General features: G+C 36.0%; 1 protein-coding gene across 3 annotated transcripts in view; it reads right to left on the bottom strand.

Moving 5' to 3' along the window:
• Nucleotides 1-473: 473 nt before the first annotated feature.
• The window catches only part of PRKCE (protein kinase C epsilon), a 253844-nt gene continuing 233799 nt past the window's right edge, over nucleotides 474-20518 (bottom strand). The window contains exons 15-16 of one of the 3 annotated variants that reach the window (XM_032443307.1): nucleotides 13344-13404; nucleotides 3636-3747 (exon numbers count right to left, since the gene is read on the bottom strand). In XM_032443307.1, coding sequence (XP_032299198.1) covers nucleotides 13390-13404 — 15 coding nt within the window. In that variant the 3' untranslated portion in view covers nucleotides 3636-3747; nucleotides 13344-13389. Of the gene's footprint in view, nucleotides 3748-13343; nucleotides 13405-20518 lie in introns of all 3 variants that reach the window. The other 2 variants (XM_015857526.2, XM_015857525.2) reach the window with 2 other exon arrangements.

Here is a 20518-nt window from a genome sequence, read left to right as displayed (position 1 = left end):
TAATAAAGTCTCTAATTAATTAAATCCCTAATTAAATAAATTAGACTTATGCATGCTATTAATCCTTCTATTCAGTGAAATGAAAGACTAAAGTAGTCTCACGTGTTTGCATGCAAAGTGCCTCTTTGAGTTTCAACAATACAGCTAAGCAAAATTTTGGGATCAGAGTGCTAGGACTCAGCAACCATTGCTCAGTTGGTAAGCACATAAAAGTCTGTAAACTCACCTTTCAGTTTTGGGGGCAAATATTATATTGCCTGAGGTAAATGGTTTGTTCACCGTTACCTGTGTTTCTCTTGGAGCCTTTAGTTCTTCATAGATGAATCTGTTAGTAAATCCTTCCTTTGCCAAATGTCCACTCCTAAAAGACAAGCTCATAATACTTTGTACAATACTTAACAGGAATAATACTCGTCCTTCATCTTTGTTTCTTCCTCATGAGGAAATACATATGAAGACTTTGGGAAAAAAAATAAGATTTAACATCATTGTATTTATTAGGTTTTGAAACAATACACATTCACATCCTTTTGAATACAGTACATTTGGCACAGTAATAATGTTTACAATGAAATAACACTAATGAATGGCAAGAGATTCAAATTACATCCATAAGAAAAAAAAACAACCCAAACTGTACAAATAAATCCTCACAATAAAAAAGCCTACCCCTCCCCCCCTGAAAACTGAATATTTTATATTTAGCCAGAACTATTCTGCACATAATTTAAGAAGAGGTAATTTTTAATCCTTTTTTGGAAAGAGTTACTTTTCACCTTTTTATGGAGAAAAACATGTTTCACTTTTTTTTAATAAGGTTTATTTGGAGGGAAAACACGAAACAGTGGATTCTTTATAATCATTATTGATAATCTTTTTGGCATTTTGCACTCATTTTACAAAGAAGGAACAGGGAAGATTTTACAGAACAGGCAGAAATGTAAATGTCCATTTTTAAGATTTATCTTTAAAAAATGTTGTAGGTAACAGACAAACCTCCTGATGTAAACCCAATGCAGAGGATCTAACTAATTATACTGAAGAAATATCTGCCCATGCAAAAGTTTTTATCTCCTTGACTTTTCTCTAGCATCCTACCAAATAATGCAGGTGTTGAGGCCTCTTGAAATACAAACATTTGCTGATTATCTCTGTTAGAAATGGGAATATAGCTTACTTTACAAAAGCTTTAAGGGATGCTTTTCTTCCTTCAAAATAAATTCTCATAGTTTTATGTAAAGGCCTCGTGTTGTACAAACAGTAGTGCACTATTCAATAACTTGCCTTCCTAGCCAGTCTACACACCTATGGAAAGGAACACTTCAGCATTGTGATCAGTTCTTGCCTGGATGTCAAATGCTAACTGTGATGAGAAATAAACAGAGCCAGTAGTGAGACATGAATTGATGGGCAGTTCTACAATATATTTCTAAGAGAAAGAAATTTAAACATTGAGATGATGAAATCATTAAGATGTTTCTGCGCTGGTACTCAGCTCCAGAAGCTAGTCTTTTCCCAGTACAAAAGATCACTGAAGATAAATTAAATTAAACTAAAGGCTTGATCCATTATTACACCTGTAGGCTAGACAACACATTAATTGATATATCATAATATTTAATATTTCGAAATCATCATAAGAATATATATAATAATTACACCTGAGTTTTAAAAACAAAACAAAATGGAACTGAATGTTGTCATCAGTAACAGGCTATGAGCAGCCAGACTTAAAACTGACACAAACTAACTCATCTGCTTGAGACCAAGATTATCTCTTAAAGCCAACGGTTCATACTTTGTCCACCACAATTTGTAACATTCCTTCTCTTTCCTAGCTCTATCATATCATAATAGAGTTGAAGAGAACTATACAGGAGATTTAGTATAGCTTAATATATGTCTACATCTTTTTATAACAAAAACCTCATCTCTCTGACAGTAACTTGAACCAATACACATACAAGAGTATTGCACATGGACATTATTATAATTATTCTTTCATAGACTAACATTTTAATAGTATGCCTGAACATGCAGCAGTTGATACCTCTATATTCAATGAATTCCACAGGCCTTGCAGCAAACACTATATACAAAATCTCACCTGTACAAAAGGCAAAAAAGCTTTTTAGTGCCACTTTGCCAATCACAAGTATATATATTTTTGTGCAGCTGGAAATCCATGTGCAACAATTAAAATGGATTCCAATGACCGCTCACTCAGTCCAGTAAAATATATAATAAAATGACCTCAGCGATACATGTACACACACACACACACAAAAACAAAAAAACAAAAACAAACAAACAAAAAAACAAAAAAAAACCAAACCAAGAAACCAAAACAAACCACAGGGTACTCCTGGAAATATAAGTACATAACACTGTTAGCGTATCTACAGGAGGTAACTTCACATTAGTAATATTGTCCACATGAGTTACCATTTCAATTAATACACAAAAAAAAATCAATTTACAGCTTTCGATAATGTCAGTTTGTAATGTTTGATCTTCAGTTTTTCAACACACTTCCACAGAATGCATGTGTAGCCTTATTTTGTGACTTCTAAAAGCAGTTTTCTTTTTAAGATTTCAAACATAAAAAACAACAAACACAGTAGTATTATGGTTTTGTAAAAGTGTGCAAAAGTAACACACTGCTGAGAAAATAAATATAAATAAGAAATTATTTATCAACTTAGCTACAATGGAAAATGCAGACTTACAGTGCTTATAATTAACTTTTAATATAAAATTAATTATAAACATTTGCAGGCTTGCCATCACATTAACGGTTTGTTTCAATGGATATTCAGATTAGTAACATGGATCCAATTGCCTAAAAAACTGTAAAATGCCTATATATAGCTGTGTTAAAGCACTATAGGCTTTTCATTCTTTAGCCCTTCAATATCTATCCATATAGGATCTTTCTTAGAATATAATTTCAGTTATCTTCATTACTCTTCTTATTCCTAAATGTTTTCATATATGTTATGAGGAAATTCATCGAAAGTCTTAAGTGATTTACTTCTTCCTCTGGACTGCTTTATGTTTGTACCTCACCTCAGTAAGACATTCATAGTTGAGGACTACACCCCAAAGAATGCAGACTTCTTCACTTACTGAATGAAGGGTAGGTAATATAAGACTTGTTCCACATTTAAGCAAAGATCTCACAGCAACCACTAGAGCCGAAGAAACAGTTCTCACCTCCTTAGCTTAAATTCATGCAATTACATGACATGATCTGTTAAATTGCTTTTAATAGCATGGCTCCATTTTCCATGAAAAGATTAAATTTTGTCCTGTGGGGAGATCTTAGGAATAAAAGAAAAGTTGCAAATATATGGCAGTGTGTTACATCTACAATTTCTGATACAAAATTGTTTTGCATTGCTTGTGAGACAGAAATTAAGAGTGCTTTCATGTCAGAAGATTAAAGAAAAAAAAAACCACAACAATAAATATATACTTAAACGGGGGATATGGGCTCAGGGTAAAAGAAGTAGTTCTTGATCTACCGAGTCTCAGTAATCTGACGATCTCTTCAGAATCACTTCTTGCAGCATCATTCATCTGTCAGCCTAAGGATGTCTATGGCAGTAGCTCCTCTCCAAAATAAGAGAACCCTTTAAATTCTTCTTGATTGATTTGTTTTATAATTGTCTCATCCACTAGAGTTAATACCGGCTCTTCTCGTGTAAAGTCTTGATCAAAGTTATTTACATCCCTTTTGGTTTTCTGAGAAGAAAAATACAAACAAGGTGAATGGTAAAATAGCACAGCAAAATAAAATATCCTCTCCCTGCTTCCCCAACCCCAAGAAGCTGAATTTTATGGAATGGCTGAAATAAAAGAGGAGCTACTTCACACAAATAATAACAGATGTATGAGAGAAGCTACAAGAGCAAGTACTATAAATGAGTTCAGGAGAGGCCAGAGAAGCAGTACTATCAATGAGTTGCCAGAGACTTGCTGGCCTCTGACAGGCGAAGGAATAGCAATATGATGATAAAGCAGGAAGCTGAGATCAGGACTAATTTAGAAAGGGTCTTGGCATAGTTGACGGCTGTTTCCTCATAGATTTGAACACAATGGTATCTCATCTGAGAGGCAGAGAGTGAATTTGATTTCCTCACAATATACCCAACTCTACTTTAACCATTCCTTTGTATCTGGATATATTTGGCTTTAACATTAGATGACAGTAGATCACAGTCCAAAATTTTGATCATTGAGAACTCCTAATGCAGACTAATGTAATCCAGAGCAACATGGCAAAGCACAAAAGTCTAGCTACAAAGAAATCCATCTCAGAGCTCTCCCTTGTTTCAGTGGCACCAGGATTTCTCCATGAGACACTAAAGAACCTTGGTCTTTCAGTAAATTTGGCCCAATGGGTTGCAATTGGACATGCTCTGAGTGGGATAAAATGTGTTAACTAGAGAGTGAATTGAAAAGGCTGGCTCATTTTCCTTAGGGTGCTCACAAAAGTGACTATCTGTAACCACTTACTTGTAAAGAACATCAGGCCATGGGGGAAAATGTTCCTTAAAGTCATTGTCCTGAGACCCGTACCATTCATATTTTCCATGTTAGCAGCATATTTCAGGCATGTACAGGTTCAGGGAATTGGAACAAATATTTTCCTTTCCCCTTTTTTATCTATCTTTTCTTTTTGTTTCATGAAGTCTGACACTTGATGGAGGCACAACGGCACTGTAAAAACCTGTTTTGCATCCATTCTCCACATCTAAGATAAAGATGATACCAGAAATAGAATAGCTATTTGATGCGCAAAGTTAAATGATAAACTCATGAAGTGGTATATCATAGTGTATAATATGATTGATACACTGATGAATTCCAAATGGGTTAGAAGCCTTCTTTCAATGCAGATAAATTTTCCTATAAATTAGATATATCATAGTATTTTCTTCATTAGATCTGCTGAGACTTATAGTAAGCATCAACAGTGTAGCTTGTAAGGAGTTTATAATTATAGAGACTCTGTAAACCAAGTACTTTCTAAGTTCAGGCAATCAAAAATATGCATTCTCTATCTACAGCGTTCCACTAAAAGGAAAAGAATATAGACTTTAAAAACATTTATATAAACATATGGCTATTTTGTCTACATTTGTAATATTTACTTTGTACAGACATCTGCATATGAAGTGTATGTGACCCACTCCAAACCGTGTAAAGAGTAAAGGACACAGCTTAGGTTTCTTTTCTTTTTTTTTTTTTCCTCTATTTTTTTTTTTAAACCACTAGCTATTTGGGGCGAATAAACCCTGCAGTAGCTGAAAACAAATTCATGATATATGAATTATGTTCAGTTTTTCATACTGAACATATTTGGCAAAATCATATTTTCTTTCTGGAATTAAAAGATTAAAATGAAAATTTCCCAGATCCTAACCAAAGCAATAATTCATAATAGCTACTTTTTCCAGAGCACTGTTGCTGAGATTTATTAATATGTTAAGTGAAAATCAGTGCAGATGAGTACCTGCAAAAATCTAAATCCCGCTGATTACAAATAATTGCACTTCCAAAAGAACTTTGAAATGCAAACACTTCTGAAACAACAAAGAAAGGTATTTACTTAGATTAAAAAGCCTAGCATTACTTACAGACTGCCTTCAATGAGATATCCAAAGAAGGAGAAAAATATTTTACTTTTTTATGAGCAATTTCCTATCTTTTTGGCAGCAAAAACACAAAAAACATTCAATTTATTAACAGGACAGGTATGGAGCGATCTGAGGTTGCAAGGATATACTAGCAGGCCTCTAATTAACCAACTGCTCTAGTAAGATGAAATAAACCACAGAGTACAAAAGTGAAAGGATTAAGCTATAGAAGTCAAGAAGTAGAGGTCATAACAAGGCACTTTTCAAAGGAAATATATATTTGAGAAGTCTTTCTTAGCAACTGAGGCAGTTTCTTCCTGAAGCTATGGCTATTTTGCAAGGCTCCATCCCCTAAAATGAAACAGGTCTGGCTACATTTCTTCCAGCATTGCTATCTTGATGTACTTGCATTGTGAATACTCTATAGATTGACAGCATAGTCAAAAAATAGTTGTAATATGAGGGCTCAACATGTAGGTATGAAGGGCTGTGGTTGTCTCTGAGCAGAGAAGCAGAGAAAAGAAAGATGATCTGTGAGGTAGGCAGAGCATATGATAAAACAGACTGCAGCTATTATCCAATTCGAGAATTAAAAAAAGAAATCACAAAGTACAAAGGTCTTTAGATTGGCTAGCAAGTGCATACTATAAAGGCAGTACTTAAATAGGTTCTCTTCTTTTTGCCATAAGCTCCTGATTCTTTGAGAGATATTATTTTCATGTTTTCAAATGTTTTTCCAGATAAGACTTCTTAATTTCAGATGACCGAAGAAACGATAGTTATTAGGAAACAAGAATCCCCCATATCACAGCTGTCTCCAACAGAAAAGTTTAGTTTGGCTTCAGATTCTATTTTAAAATCGTTTTTCCTTAGCAATCTGAACACTTCATAGGTATCGCATCAGAGTATTGACCTCATGCATGACCTAGTTATTTTGGGAGACTTGATGAACATACTACATCTGGCTGATACCATCTGATCAGACAAAACACTGTTACACCACAGGAATAGATCATCATGATTTAATAAATATTAACATGACCTCATCATATTAACATAATCTCATCAAGGATGACACTTTAAAGTCAAAGTTATGTTTGATTCTATTCACAGATTACAGCTCTGTGCAAAGAAGTAAAGATATTAGAGCTTTTAGAATTCTGTCTTCATAAAACAGCATTTCATAGAATCATAGAATTGCTCAGGTTGGAAAAGACCTTAAAGAGCATTGAGTCCAACCGCAACCTAACCATACAACCCTAACTCTAACAACCCTCCACTAAATCATGTCCCTGAGCACCACATCCAAATGGTTTTTAAACACATTTGGGGATGGTGACACAACCACAATGCTTAACAACCCATTCTATAAAAAAGTGTTTCATTATATCCAACCTAAACTTACCCTGGCACAACTTGAGGCCATTTCCCTTAATCAGTTTTCTCAGTTTTCCAGTACAGATACGGAGAAAGACCGCTATTTAAAGAGCTAAAATGTTTTTACCCCCTTAAATCTCTTAATATAATTATGAAAAGAATAAAAGGAATTTAATGTGCTATTAATAAGCACATATTGAGCAGTATTTTATCAGACTGGGTTATTTTTCTCCATAATTTCAATGAAAAATTAATTTTCTACATTCAATCACAAACCGAAGTTCAAAAAAGAAACTCCAGAATTTGTTAATAAGTTCTCCAGTGTCAACGATTACCCACCTTTTCTGTAAATTATTACTATATGGCACTATATGAATTGCAACAAAGAAAAAAATCTAAGTTGGTGTTCTCAGCAACATAAATACACTGGGAAGACTAGAACTTGCCATTCATTTCATTACTCTTCTGAAGCAAATGTGAATAACATGGGATCACTGGAACTGAAAAGCTACAGAAATCCTTGCACATGGCAGAAGGTGGTCTAAACCAGGGAACTCAGCAATGCCTGAGCACCTCCTCAGCTGTGCCACAAGGCCAAGACAAGAGGTTTGGTGGACTCTGATGTCTAACTAGGCTTAAATCAATTCTACAGCTAGTTAATATGTGCCTCAATTTCATTACTCTGTTTTGCTTAGTTTGCAGAGAATCAGCCTTTCAAGTGCTTTAATGGTCAATGCCTCCACAAAAATGGGCTGGAATTGTCCAATGGCTAGAAAAAAATACTGACATAGAAGTCTTATTTTGTAGGAAAATCAGACTAAAATACAAATTCAAATGATGAGTTAAATATAAACTTGCATTAAATATAACTATAGGAATCATTAAGTCAATTTGTATGTTTTTGCTCAGTTCAGTAGAATAAAGAGTTAATCCAGAGCAGACAGTTAATACCAGCAGGTGGGGTCAGGAACGGTCACTATAACAACAAATAAATATGCTAGTAGAAAAAATTATTGTATTTTTTGGTTAGCATACATTTTGACACAATCACAGAATTATCAAGGTTGGAAAAGACCTAGAAGATCATCCAGTCCAACCATCACCAATACTTCCCAGCTAAATCATATCCCGCAACACAACATCCAGACATTTCTTGAACAGAAACAAAGCTCATCCATGGTTTTCACAGACTCAGATACTGTCAGCACCTTCCTTCACATACATATTGGACTTTCTATATCACTGAATTACACACTTTACTCCACTGCAGTTTGCTGTCAGGAGAAGTGCTTGATGCTTCAAGCCCACAGTGAAATCCGAGACTTTGCCATTCTTCTGGGAAACTCTTCCAGGGCAGCACATGGTGATGTCAACTGCACACCAGGCACATTCAGTCTGGGCAGGATGTTGCTACAGCTTTTGCTATGCAGCATCGGGGGCAGGGGACAGCAGCACAGAATGAACAGGATGGGCAGTAGGAGGTGAAAGATTCACACAGTATTGTTCAATTTTATCCAGAATTTTGCTTCACTGAGAAATGGTGGCTAGGTTTGACAGTGTTGCCAAGAAGAGGTCCTTGTACTGGGATGATCAGTTTAGTATTTTGTTTCTACCAGCAAGATTTTCAGATTATTTTTAAAGACAAATGGAAACTAAAGGCATCAGACAAATCGGTTTGAAGCACAAGGTTATGTGGCTAACCTCACATCTATATCACTGTCCTTTCATTCACCTCTCTTTATTATGATAATAAAAACCACAGCAGAAGCAGAGATCATTGCACTAATGAGTGAATTTCTTTTCACAAAGGTGCAGCAGCTTCTAGAAAGTTGAGAAAAGTCATGATAAGCACTCACTTTCACATATGACTCATTCTATATATAGAAATTAGCACAAATACTGTGAAAGAAATGGGCTAAGAAGCAAAACAGTTCAGGCTTGTCTTTCTGTTTCTCATATTGATACCTCTTCACAGTATTTGCATGCATGGAGAGGCCATTTGAGAACCCTAAGTATTTTCTAGAATGTCTGATTTGAGAAGTTATCAGAATAACGGTAGAAGCTTGAATTTTTTATTTAGTATGTCAGTTTCTCTATTCACATGACAAAGAGTTGCAACAAATCAAACATAATCTATAGTGCATCAGTTAAAGGTTATGATGAAAAAAAGGGTTTTTAATCCAGGTAGTTTTCAGAAGAATACCAACATTAATTACTCCCAAGTAGAGGGTGACATGTTGTGCTTCTAGATTATTTCTTTCATTAGATGTGAAGGATGCCAAATTAAAAGAAAGAAATGGATAACAAAGATATTCAGCAAAGATTTTAATGGACGGGCAGTATCTAGAAAGTATGCCAACCTATGGAGGCTGTAATCTAATCTGTTATGTAAGTACATGAACATTTAATAAACATCAACCTAATTCACAGAACTATGAATTTTAAGAGGAATAATTTCTGGTGCAGGAAACTGAAACCACGTTTCTATCAAAACAGTATGTATCTTTCCTAGGAGTAAGAAGTGGGTCAGGAGGGAAGGAAGAATTACCTAAAGAATTAGAAGGTAGATAGAAACATTTAATGATTACATGGCTGAAATGCCATTCTTAGCACTTCACTTCTGCACAGCCTTTCTCTTATCCCATAAACAAAAAATACAACAGTGACAGAAACAGCAAAGCAAAAAAGATCAAAGCTCTGCAAGTTCACTGACAGTCACCTTGTGCTCACAGTCTGAGAAATGAACCTCACCCATAATAAAATGTTGTAAACCACAGTACCTTATGGCTATACTTCAGTATGGCTTTTTGCTGAACAGAGCACACAGCACTAAACCTGTACATACCAAACTTGTTTTGTTCACAGCCTGATTGCTAAAGCACAAGACTTGGCTCTGTTGAAAACATCTGTGAAGACAGAATTCACAGGAGCTGCAAGGGAAGCCATCACTACAACTTCCTGCCCATGGTCAGTCCTTTACCAATAAGATCTGTCTCATTTATCTTATCAGAGCTTGTTTCCATTACAACTTAATCATAACTAAAGCACAGAAGTATGCTATGGTAGAAAACATGCCTTTTTTAGAGTGAGAGAAGTTGAAGGGAAAAATGTCAATTTTTGCACTTCTGCTTTTTATTTTTCACCCTAAAAGTATGCTTCTGAGGGTCTAGCTACATGGGAAATTATTTTATATTTCTTTGGGGTGGGGAGGGCTTGGGAGAAGGGAAATAAATGGAACAGCCCTATTAAAATGCCCTTCATCTGCACAATATAACTCCTACTGCAATTTAATGATACTCTCTGCAGAGCAGATTTTATACGGTTCCCTCTCCAGTTCACATTTTATTGGCAAGCCTCCACCAAAATCCTCAGCTGTTCTCAGGTCGCGATCGCCAAGTGTCACCTCCCATCTTACATCCTGGCACACATCCAAGGTTAGACCATTTTTGGTTGTGAGCTCCTGAAAATGTGTTTTAACCATTGTTATTACAGCTGCATTACAGCCAGTCAGGGCAGGTGCACCTGCCACATGCTGAAACACCTGCTGCCAAGTACTCATATACACGTGTAAAAACCTTTCTGTCTTACAGATCACTAACGCCTCATCGCAAAGCAATGGATAAACTCAGAGAATGGAGCTGATTGGTGTAGAAGAGGAAGAAAAAGGTGTTGCAGGAGGGTTTGCAAGTCAAGCACAAATCCTGGATAAGTGGTCCTAGAATTCCAGGAGCCACCTGATAAATCATGGAAAAACTTAAAATGTGGAAAGTGAGATATTTGACCAGATTTGTTCTGTAAAGGATCTGTAGTGCATAGAAATATTACTTAGCGCATAGCAGTCACAATCCTACTACAGAATCACAACAGTTTTCACAATAATCTTTTTTTTTCCACTTCAGGCAATTTAATAATGAACATTTTGATGCTACTCAACTTGTGACTTACAAGAAAATTGATGAATGCGATGTCAAGTGCATAAAATGTTGGGAAGTCATCCATACCCTTTTCCATATACTGCTCATATAGCTGTTGCATACTGTATATATGTGCATGTGTATATGTGTAAAGTTACTTTCCTAGTTTGGTAAATAGAAAATACCCTATTTACTTAACCCTCCTCTGAATCACTGTAATTTTAAAAATTAATTTTCACAAGTATGAAAAACAAATGGCTACTAGTTTAATTGTATTGCTGCTGACTGTGGGGAGAAGCTTACTCTGCTTTCCATGGGTTAAGCAAGCACAAAAACAAATTATGGAGATTCTAATACTAGTCAATAGGTGACTGATGTAATTAGATATTTCAGGACTCATCTCTGCCACGTATCCTGATTAAAACTGGCTGACTTTTCAGTGTTTTATTCCACCTACAGTCACCTAAACAATGTAATCATAGAAAAAACCCCTAACAAATAACAAGTTATCTTGCACATAGAAATGGTATTGCAGGTCTCACTGTATGGAAATAGAGAAAGCTAGACAAGCATGGCTTAATACTGACTACTTAATTGTTTGCATGGACGTGCAGCATCTCACTGTCATTTTCTGAACATGGTTTTATTAAACATGCCCAGTAAGATTTAGTATTTGTAGTGGAAGGGGTTTCATTCTTGGTTCTTCTACTTATCTGTTTTAAACTTCTGCAATTGAATATGTGTGATCTCTTGATTGTTTCTCATAGTGCACTTAAAAGGCTTTTGCACAGTGGGAACCTCATCTTGCAGGGAACTTGAGATGTTACTGGGGACCTGAGGGCATAAATATATTCAGTCAATTTCTCCTTCTTCCTATTCTTTTCAAATGAAAACACAATCTTTCAGAGACTCGCAGGCAGTCAAGATCTTCAAGTTGTCTTTTCCTATACTCCATAACTCAGGAATATTATTTACATGAACATGTTTCAGTTTAAGCACTTAAGAATGTACTGTAAGTAGCCATGATAATGTAATTTCACTTAATGGTTTAAATTGTTTTATGAAGTAGGACTAGAGAAGAGAGAGCCAAGAAGTGAAAAAAAACCTGTCCTACTCCAAGGAAGTCTGAAAGGAAAGCAGAAACACTCTGGCTTCTTATCACTACATGAACTTTATTGACAACAATGAACTTTATTGAATATAAACTACATGAACTTTATTGAATATAAAAGTCTTTAGTGTTAAAAGACCAGGACTCGACAAAACAAAATATTGCTGATCCCTGGTATAGAATCAAAAGAAACAAGGGAATCCTACAGTAGCTTTCAAGCTTCTACAATTCTAGCATTGTGGCAATCACAGCTAAAGGCAGCTGCTGCAGAGATGCTGTAGAGAACAAGAAACATAAAATAAGACAGACTGAATGAGCATATTCTGGGAAACAGAAACTTGTACATCTGAGCATACAAAGCTGGGATTTGCTAAACACACCAGCTTGCTTACTCCCAGTGTCTTTTAGCTGTGATACAAGCTGGATTTAAGTTTCTTGAAAGCTGTCTACTCACACCTGAGAGAAGCTCATGGTTGTGCAAAGTTTTAAAGTATTTGAAGTGATCTGGAATCCAAGATCTTTTGTCATGCCGAGGAGAGAGGTAGAAGAAGACCAGACATCTCTGTCCTGACCTGCCCAGACGCATTATTAGACCCACTGTTACAGGATACATTGCTAGAAGTACTGCTACTATTGCTCTTGACTACCTGCTGCTGACTAAACTGCGGTGACAAACTTCATCCCTTACTAGTTGCCAATGCTTCTAGTAGCGAAGTGGCTAACACAGCAAAGTGGTGCTTTTAGGAACGAGCTTACATGAAATACTCTAATTTGTGATACCCTGTGGCAGAGCTAGTAAGTTGGACTTCAACAGCTAAGAAGGTTTGTAATAAAATGGCTAACTCCCAACAACCCACAACCATTTTCCTTTAGTGATCATTTATTTATTTATTTAAAATTTCATTTTATTTTTTATTTATTTAAGGATTTATGTTAGCAGTTTTGACACCAATAACATCTTCCCTCTTCTCAAACTTTTTTTTTTGGACATTAGTATTAATCAAGTCAGAGTCACTCCCAGAAGAAAGGTCACTGTTTTCCTGTTCCTAAAACGCCTGCAGGGAAGTGGGAAATATATAATGTGCAAAGTTTAAGAATGATATGTGAGTGTCTGAGGTCTCAGGATCCCACTCTGGTGTTTTGTCTAAGCAGTAACAATTCATGCAAAAGCATGCAGGATAGCCCCTTGCGCACCCGCCTGCTAAATGCTCATTGCCATGCAGTGATGACCAAATGGAAATATATTATGGAACTGAAGGGACACCTCAAGGTTATTAGGCCTAAAAATGGACCTACCTTGATATTTTCCCCATACTGAAGGCCTTACCTTAAAGAGGGACATTCACACTGAAGCAAACTTGAAAAGAGAGAACATTTATACAAAACGAAATTTACTTGGCCTGTAATTTCCTACGTTCTGTTTGGTGCTACTGAACGATACTGCATTTTACAGGGCTTCTCCCCCACAATGCAAAGTCATAATTCTGCATGTATGACAATACAATCCACTGTCACCAAAAACAGAGGTGTGCCAAAAAACCCCCGAGAAAACAGTATCATGACTTCCCAAACAGCAAGTTTAAAAACCCTCACTAAAAAGTAAAAATATGTTTGCCTATTCAAACCTACCTGACCTACCTAGGTCAGGCATGAAAACATCTGAAAACTTGGGAAGATTTATGAGTTGTGTATCCGTCTAATATATTTGGAAGTTTTCTCCAGAAATGTCGTCCCTCTTTAAGGATTCCAGCCATTTCTCACAGTCAGCAGATGGCTGCTGCAGCAGCATTTTAAACACACATTTGTCTCATTGAATACTTTTTTGGGAAACATTCAGTGAGACACCAACCTACATGGGAAAGTGCGGCTTCTGCCTGTTTGCCTGTGCAAGCAGGACAGCTGCACACTCTGTACGCATTTGTATTTACTGTTTCTTACTCAGTTTTCAGACACTGTGGATATCCAGCTTGACACAAGTCATAAAAGAAGTACTTTTGATTTTTTTCCAGTTTTTCACTCATTTGGGAGAGAGGGAAAAAAAAAATTTATCAGTGCTCAGAGACTCCAGTTATAGCACAATCATTGGCTAGTACCAGGATTTGTTTTTTGGGATGATTTTGTGTCCAAGCTTTGCTGCAGCACAAAATTGAAAGAGGGCAGATTGCTGGCATCCTTAAGTCAAGACTTAACAAGGGAATTTAGGTTTACGAGGAAACTGCATACAGACAACGTGGCCCAGATAGTGACAACTAAGGGGGGAGGGATTTTGATAACATTTTGTGTTTATATTAGGCCTACAGGAGATAAGATACATGTAAATTATTGTAGGAAATTTGAGACTGAAGATCAAGATGAAATCTGCTAACACTGAGGTCTGGTATAGTATAGAACACTCTTCCAAGGGAAGTGCCACGTGTTCCATCAATTTAAAGCCTGGCTGATCATGAGCATTTGGATTCTAAGTCTTCTCAGTTTTATCTTTTCACTGCCACAAAACTTTGTTATGCACCCTGATCTAGTATTACCTGGGAGTGGAAACTGAGGCACAGAGGTGTTAGGTGAGAAATCCTGGGCCATGCTATGAGTTTCTAGAAAAGCTGTTAGCAGAACATTTAATCCTGCAGAATATTTAATCCTGCACTTCTCAGATCTCCGGTTATAGTTGCCAGACCAATCCTCTACCAATTCCCTAGTAAGTCAGAACTGAAGAAAGAATGTACAAGTATTCAGAAAACATTCTCAGTGATATAATGGTAGGAATAGAAGAGACTACAAAATGAAGAGAATCAAATCAGATGAACTAAATAGGCCCTTTTGGCAGCAGCTGTTGTTATTCAATACTGAAAGATAAAGTCCTGCAGTAGATTATCTTGCCCATCATGTCTTTAATGCTCTTGAAGAAAGTGAAATTTAAAAATGTAAAATCAAGCAGTTATGAACGCACAGAGAAAATGAAAACAATGTATTGTTCTGTAAAAGCTGCATCCTCACAGTAAATCATCATAATGTAATTACTTTGTTAAATTCAACTACATGCAGCCACACTAAGATTGAATTGCCACAGGCACTGATAAAGCCATTAGAGATGAAACTTTGGCTTAATTGCTAGAAGGAAATACATATGGCAAACATCTGTTTTATCTGACTCAGAGTTTCAGCTTTTTCATGTAGAGGACGTCTTATTCAAAGCCTCAAATATCCCCAACCTTGATATTTACAAACAGGGTACAACAAGTCTTCTTATTTGTGTGTGTATAGAGTTAACAGAAAACTCAGTCTGGAAGGACAGGAATGGACAGGCTGGGAGGTTATCTTTGCAGCACAGTGCCTTACATCTTCCTATGTCTCACTGTTCCTCACAGCACACTGGGCTATTGTGACCGATGGCATAAGAAACATGAGAATGATTTCACTGAGCACATCTTGTTTTACCAATAAACCCCAAAAGAACAAAACAAAACATGAAGAAATTGAGGCTTACACAATGCTATCACTTCAGCCAAATGAGTGAAATTTGGGGGCAATAATTTTCCTGTGCCCCTGCCAAGTGGGACTGGAATATTACACATTACTATCAGCCTTTAGGCCACCTCTGCACACCTCTTGGTGAGCTTCCCTGCCTGATGTTAGTGGGATGTCAGCTGACCAGCTATGCCCTCAGAAAAGGCACAAACAAACAAAATTTCTTGCAGGGGATTTAGAGCAATATGGAGAGAACTGAGGAAAAAGCAAAATATTCCAAAATATACTTCTGCTTCGCTGTTTCAAACATAAGCTTTTCCAATAAGTAACAACATGGGACAATATAAACTCATAAATACATATTCAAGGCAGTCATCTGTTGCAATCATTGTTTTTAATGTATGTTTTATTATTTGTTATGGAATTGACTGAATCATTCCATCATGGCACTAAGCAAGATCTACCACAATATTAATGACTTTGGCAAGAAATTAATAGAATGTTCCCTTGCTTTTGTTATTAATATTGCAGATGTGCTTTGAAAATGAAGATTATCTAATTAACCAAACATTACTATGGAAACAAAGAAAGACAGAGGGTAGAGAACTCCTGAATACTGACAATGTCTTTGTGGTTTTGGACAGTAAAAGTATATTGGAAACCGTAGCCTGGTGTTATGGCTAGTGCTATGCTGGTGTTATGGTTAGTGATTTGGGAGATTTATTTCTCTGAATGAAAATAATTTCAGAAAAACATATGGGCCAAAATATTTTAACATAGGAATAAAGTACCTCAGAGGGAGTGCTGTCTCATAACAAGAGCTTTGGAGAAGTGATACCTGCCTGTACTAAAATGGTACTTCTCTCTTGCACATGCAATTACAAATCCAAGTCTGAATTAAGAGCAGCAGGGAAAAAAAATATTATTAAACAAATGTTAAGACAGTCTGTGAAACCATAAGAATTATGTTTTAAGAAAACTGGAAATTATCTTCAAAAGATAGGTCATTGGTGCTTAGAAGTAATAAATGTCTTCTTCATATCTCCTCCAATGTATGCTTAATTTCTAATGTACATATTAATGTTCTGTTGATTTTTCTACAGAAGTTTAAGCTTTTTAACAGCTCCAGACTGGAGAAACCCTTAGTATAATAAACTGTAACAAATAGAAAAAGTAAATCAATTTTGTTCTGGATTTATGAAAGGAAGGGGTAGTACATAATATACATCTTTGTACAATGGATTTTCACCTCTTGGTGTTGTCTTTTCCAAGTCACTGTGCTGGAGTAGCAGTAAAAGACCCTTCACAGCAGGTGTCAGGGAAATCAAATCTGTTTTCATTGTCAGTACTTCCTAGCACAACCTGGCATTTCATTCCTGTCACTTCTTAGCAAACTAAACTTAAGCCACTTGTATGAGTGCTCTGCCCTCTTGTAAGCTTTCAGAAAACACAGACAGATTTTCAAGGATCTTTTGGAATTCAGTAATTTTCGTTCCAAGGCTAATGACAGTTAGGAAACAAATTTCAGCTTCCAAAGTGTCATTAGAATCACCACATCATTCCCAAAATAGAAGGACATTAATGGTATATTTCTGGTATATTGAAGAATATGTTTGTATGCCTCCACAGTATGAATGAGATTTAGAAATAACTTTCAAACTGACTAATAAATAGTCATGCTGTGTTTCTTCCAAGCACACTTGAAAAATTCAAAGCTCAGGCTGGCAGAATTGAAGAGACATAACTTTAACTATGGAGAAGTTACAGTATCGCGTGATACAGACTGTTATAAAACCTATTATTTTTGAGCAAGGAAAAAAGCTAAAAGAAAGTAAAGTTGTTGTGCTAAGCAAGGAATGCATACATTTTTGGAGTCAGTAGATTAGTGATGCAGAACTGAAGCAATCAATGCCTGTTTCCATCCTAGCACTTCTTTGACCTCCCTTGGCAGATTATTCCATTCTCTGGTGAGACCTCAGTGTTTGACCACTTTCCCCAATGACTTTAATTGTTTAGTTTCAAGATTTTACATAGTTCAGAGCTCATCTGAATAAACCCTATGTTTTATATTTTTGAAGTATACATGACACAGAAATTATATTTCCCCCCTTAGTCATCTTTCCTGTTGGGTCAGAAAATAGACTAATGCCTGTGTAAACATACTCATTCTTGCATGAGCAGATTTTTACAGGTGTGTACAAATTGTAGTTCACATGTATGCATGACTATATATATGTATTACATGTTATTTTTTCTCTGCACCTATGTACACTCACATCAAATGCAAGAATGTCTGTTTTCTAAGTAATTAGGCCTCATTTGTAGCTGTATTCACGAACCTAGACTTTCCTGAACATAAAATTAAATATATTTTTTGTATCTCTTTTTAATGTTAGAAGCCACTTTGAAATAATCAACAGTCCTTTATCAATACTGAAAGATGTTAAACCCCCCCCAGAAAAACATTCCAAGTACATCATTACTTATGTTCAGTTAATTCATAGCTATGGAATCAGTGAATCTCAGTGCTACTCCCACTACTGAATTTAGAGACAAACTATGTAGATTTTAAAGTAGATATTATTTTACTAGCTTTAAACATCTTACCTTTTTATTATTATTATTGTTTATTATTTTTCAAAGCAAGTGCAATTTCTTCTAGCTTGCCAAGTATCCAAAATCACCTTTTCAGCATTTATAGAGAACTGAACTTCCCCAGAATCCTTTACAATTTCTGAGGTTGCATCATTATTAATTAGATTCATGTGATCTTTCTGTCTGGGCTACTCCTAGATCATGTTCTAATTTTCAACTAATAAAGCATTAAATGTTAAGAAGACAAGCAAAAATTTCAGAATAATCTTGGTCAAAGATTTTTATACAGCAAAAAAACTGAAACAGTTGTAAAATTTATACAGCTGGTATAAAACAGCTGATGGATCATAAACACAGTGTAACTATATAAAGTATACCCTTCCTAAGTATAAAACAGTTATTAGTAAAATTGATAGGATGAGGTCACCAGAGAAGTTATTATACAGAAAGCAGACTGAAAATATGAAAATAATAGGGTTGCCTCTAATACAAACCTCATGCTATCTAAATTTACCACCATAAAATAAGATTTCAGAAAAAAATAAACATACAGAACCACTAGACAGCAGGAATCAAATTTGCTAGAATGTGGAAAAGTTGACATATACAGTTTAGACATAAATAGTATAAAAATCCAGCACTATTAAAGCAGCCTGAAGAAAAATGAAGATAAAGGTAAAAGGAAGTATTAAATTATCCGAAGAATTATTAGATAGCAACTAGCTGTTACTAAAATTTTACTAAGAATTATTTTGAAATAATCTGAAATCACTGCTAAAAAGGAAATAATCAGTAAAGAAAACAGAAAAAGAGAAAAGAAACAAAACAGCAGGTGTGGGTAAAATAGGAATGGCTTTACAAAACAGCAGTAGTGAAATAATTACCAGAAAGAGACAGAAGCTGCACTGAGAAGGCAAAAGAGAAAGGATAAAAATGCCTGGCATTCCAAATCCCTCCTGATTTTTAAGAGCAACCACCATGAGAATACTTATAAAAAAATATGGACATTATGAGAACATCTACTGTCGGAGTGGACTTGCATCTTCAGTCATCAATGGAAAACAGCCATTAAACACAATAGATGTGAGGATTCTGAGACTTATTAGATGTAGGCTTTAAGTGAAACCTAATCTGGAATTGTGCAGTCTGATCGATACCTGTATAACCAAAATACTGATAGATACTGAGCAAAGCAACACAAATGATTACGAGATAAAAGGCCAAGCTCTTATGAAAACAGGAAAAGAGATACTGCACATATGGTTCACTGCTAAACAGTGAATAAGGCTGTCTGGAGCTCTCTGAGGAGCCTGTCTTGAGAGCATTTAGAGCATTAAACAAGTTTCAGATAGATGCCAGCAGGGTTAACCTGGGGTTTACACTTCCTGCAGCAGCACAGAGATCTGTAAACTGGCTCTGGCACTATATGTGATCCACCTACTCCTCCAGGGAAGGGCAGGGCAGCAGGGTAGGGAAGCCAGGAGCTGGCTCTGGCTGCCCTGGGCCTGTAGCATTGCAAGTCCTGTATTCTCCAAGAAATATACTAAATAAAATATTCCTATACGATAACACTTGAAACTCCTTGAAATTACTCCTAGAAAGGCATTCACTAGGGTTAATTTTCACACTGAGTCCAACCTGTTGAATTCTTCCTTCATAGCTATAGAGGGAAACACACTTCTCCAAGTGCAGGCTCAGAGGAATTACTTCAGATTCCTCCTCTGGGTGGTCCCTGCACGGCCACCCCCACTTCCACACATGGGACTCAGGGAAGTGTATCTCCCTGGACTTAAAGTAGATACACCAAATACAACAGATACTAATTCAACAATGACAAAGAAGGCTTTCCACTCTAACATTAAGCTGATATTCAGTGTTGAGACCAAAGATTCATTATTCCCTTTTTAATTTATTTAAACCTTCAAACACTATCTAAAGAAGTAAAGAAAGAAGTATGTTAACTGTATTTACAGGCAAATCAAACATTATGATTAGGAATATTCAAAATCAAAAGATGAAAAACAATGTCAAAGGATTATGTCATAAAATTATTCTCTTGCATTGTTCAAGTATCAAATTTGCTGCTCACATTCACAGCTGAAAAGTTGTCATTTCATGAGTTGCAAGTACAAACTACACTTTGAGTAGTTTCATCCAGGGAAAGGCAAGAATAAAAAAGTATTTTCTCTTGGCATTTGTAGCATCTGCATGTGGGGCCACTAATTGCATGTTTCTGCCAGTTTAAAATGCAAATACTTGATTATTGGTTACCAAAATGCAAATGTATCGATTTATCTAATCATGATGTACATTTATTTTCCCCAAGAGGATGTTTCTTTGGGAATTTTTCAGTCAGAAATCTTTTCCTCTACCTTTCCCTGCAAAATCCACCCTCCATCAGCAATGCAGGACTT

Source organism: Coturnix japonica, chromosome 3, assembly GCF_001577835.2.
Source record: "Coturnix japonica isolate 7356 chromosome 3, Coturnix japonica 2.1, whole genome shotgun sequence".
Taxonomy (NCBI): Eukaryota; Metazoa; Chordata; class Aves; order Galliformes; family Phasianidae; genus Coturnix; species Coturnix japonica.
The sequence above is the reverse complement of the archived record's forward strand: the minus strand, read 5'-3'. Positions and strand labels throughout refer to the sequence as shown.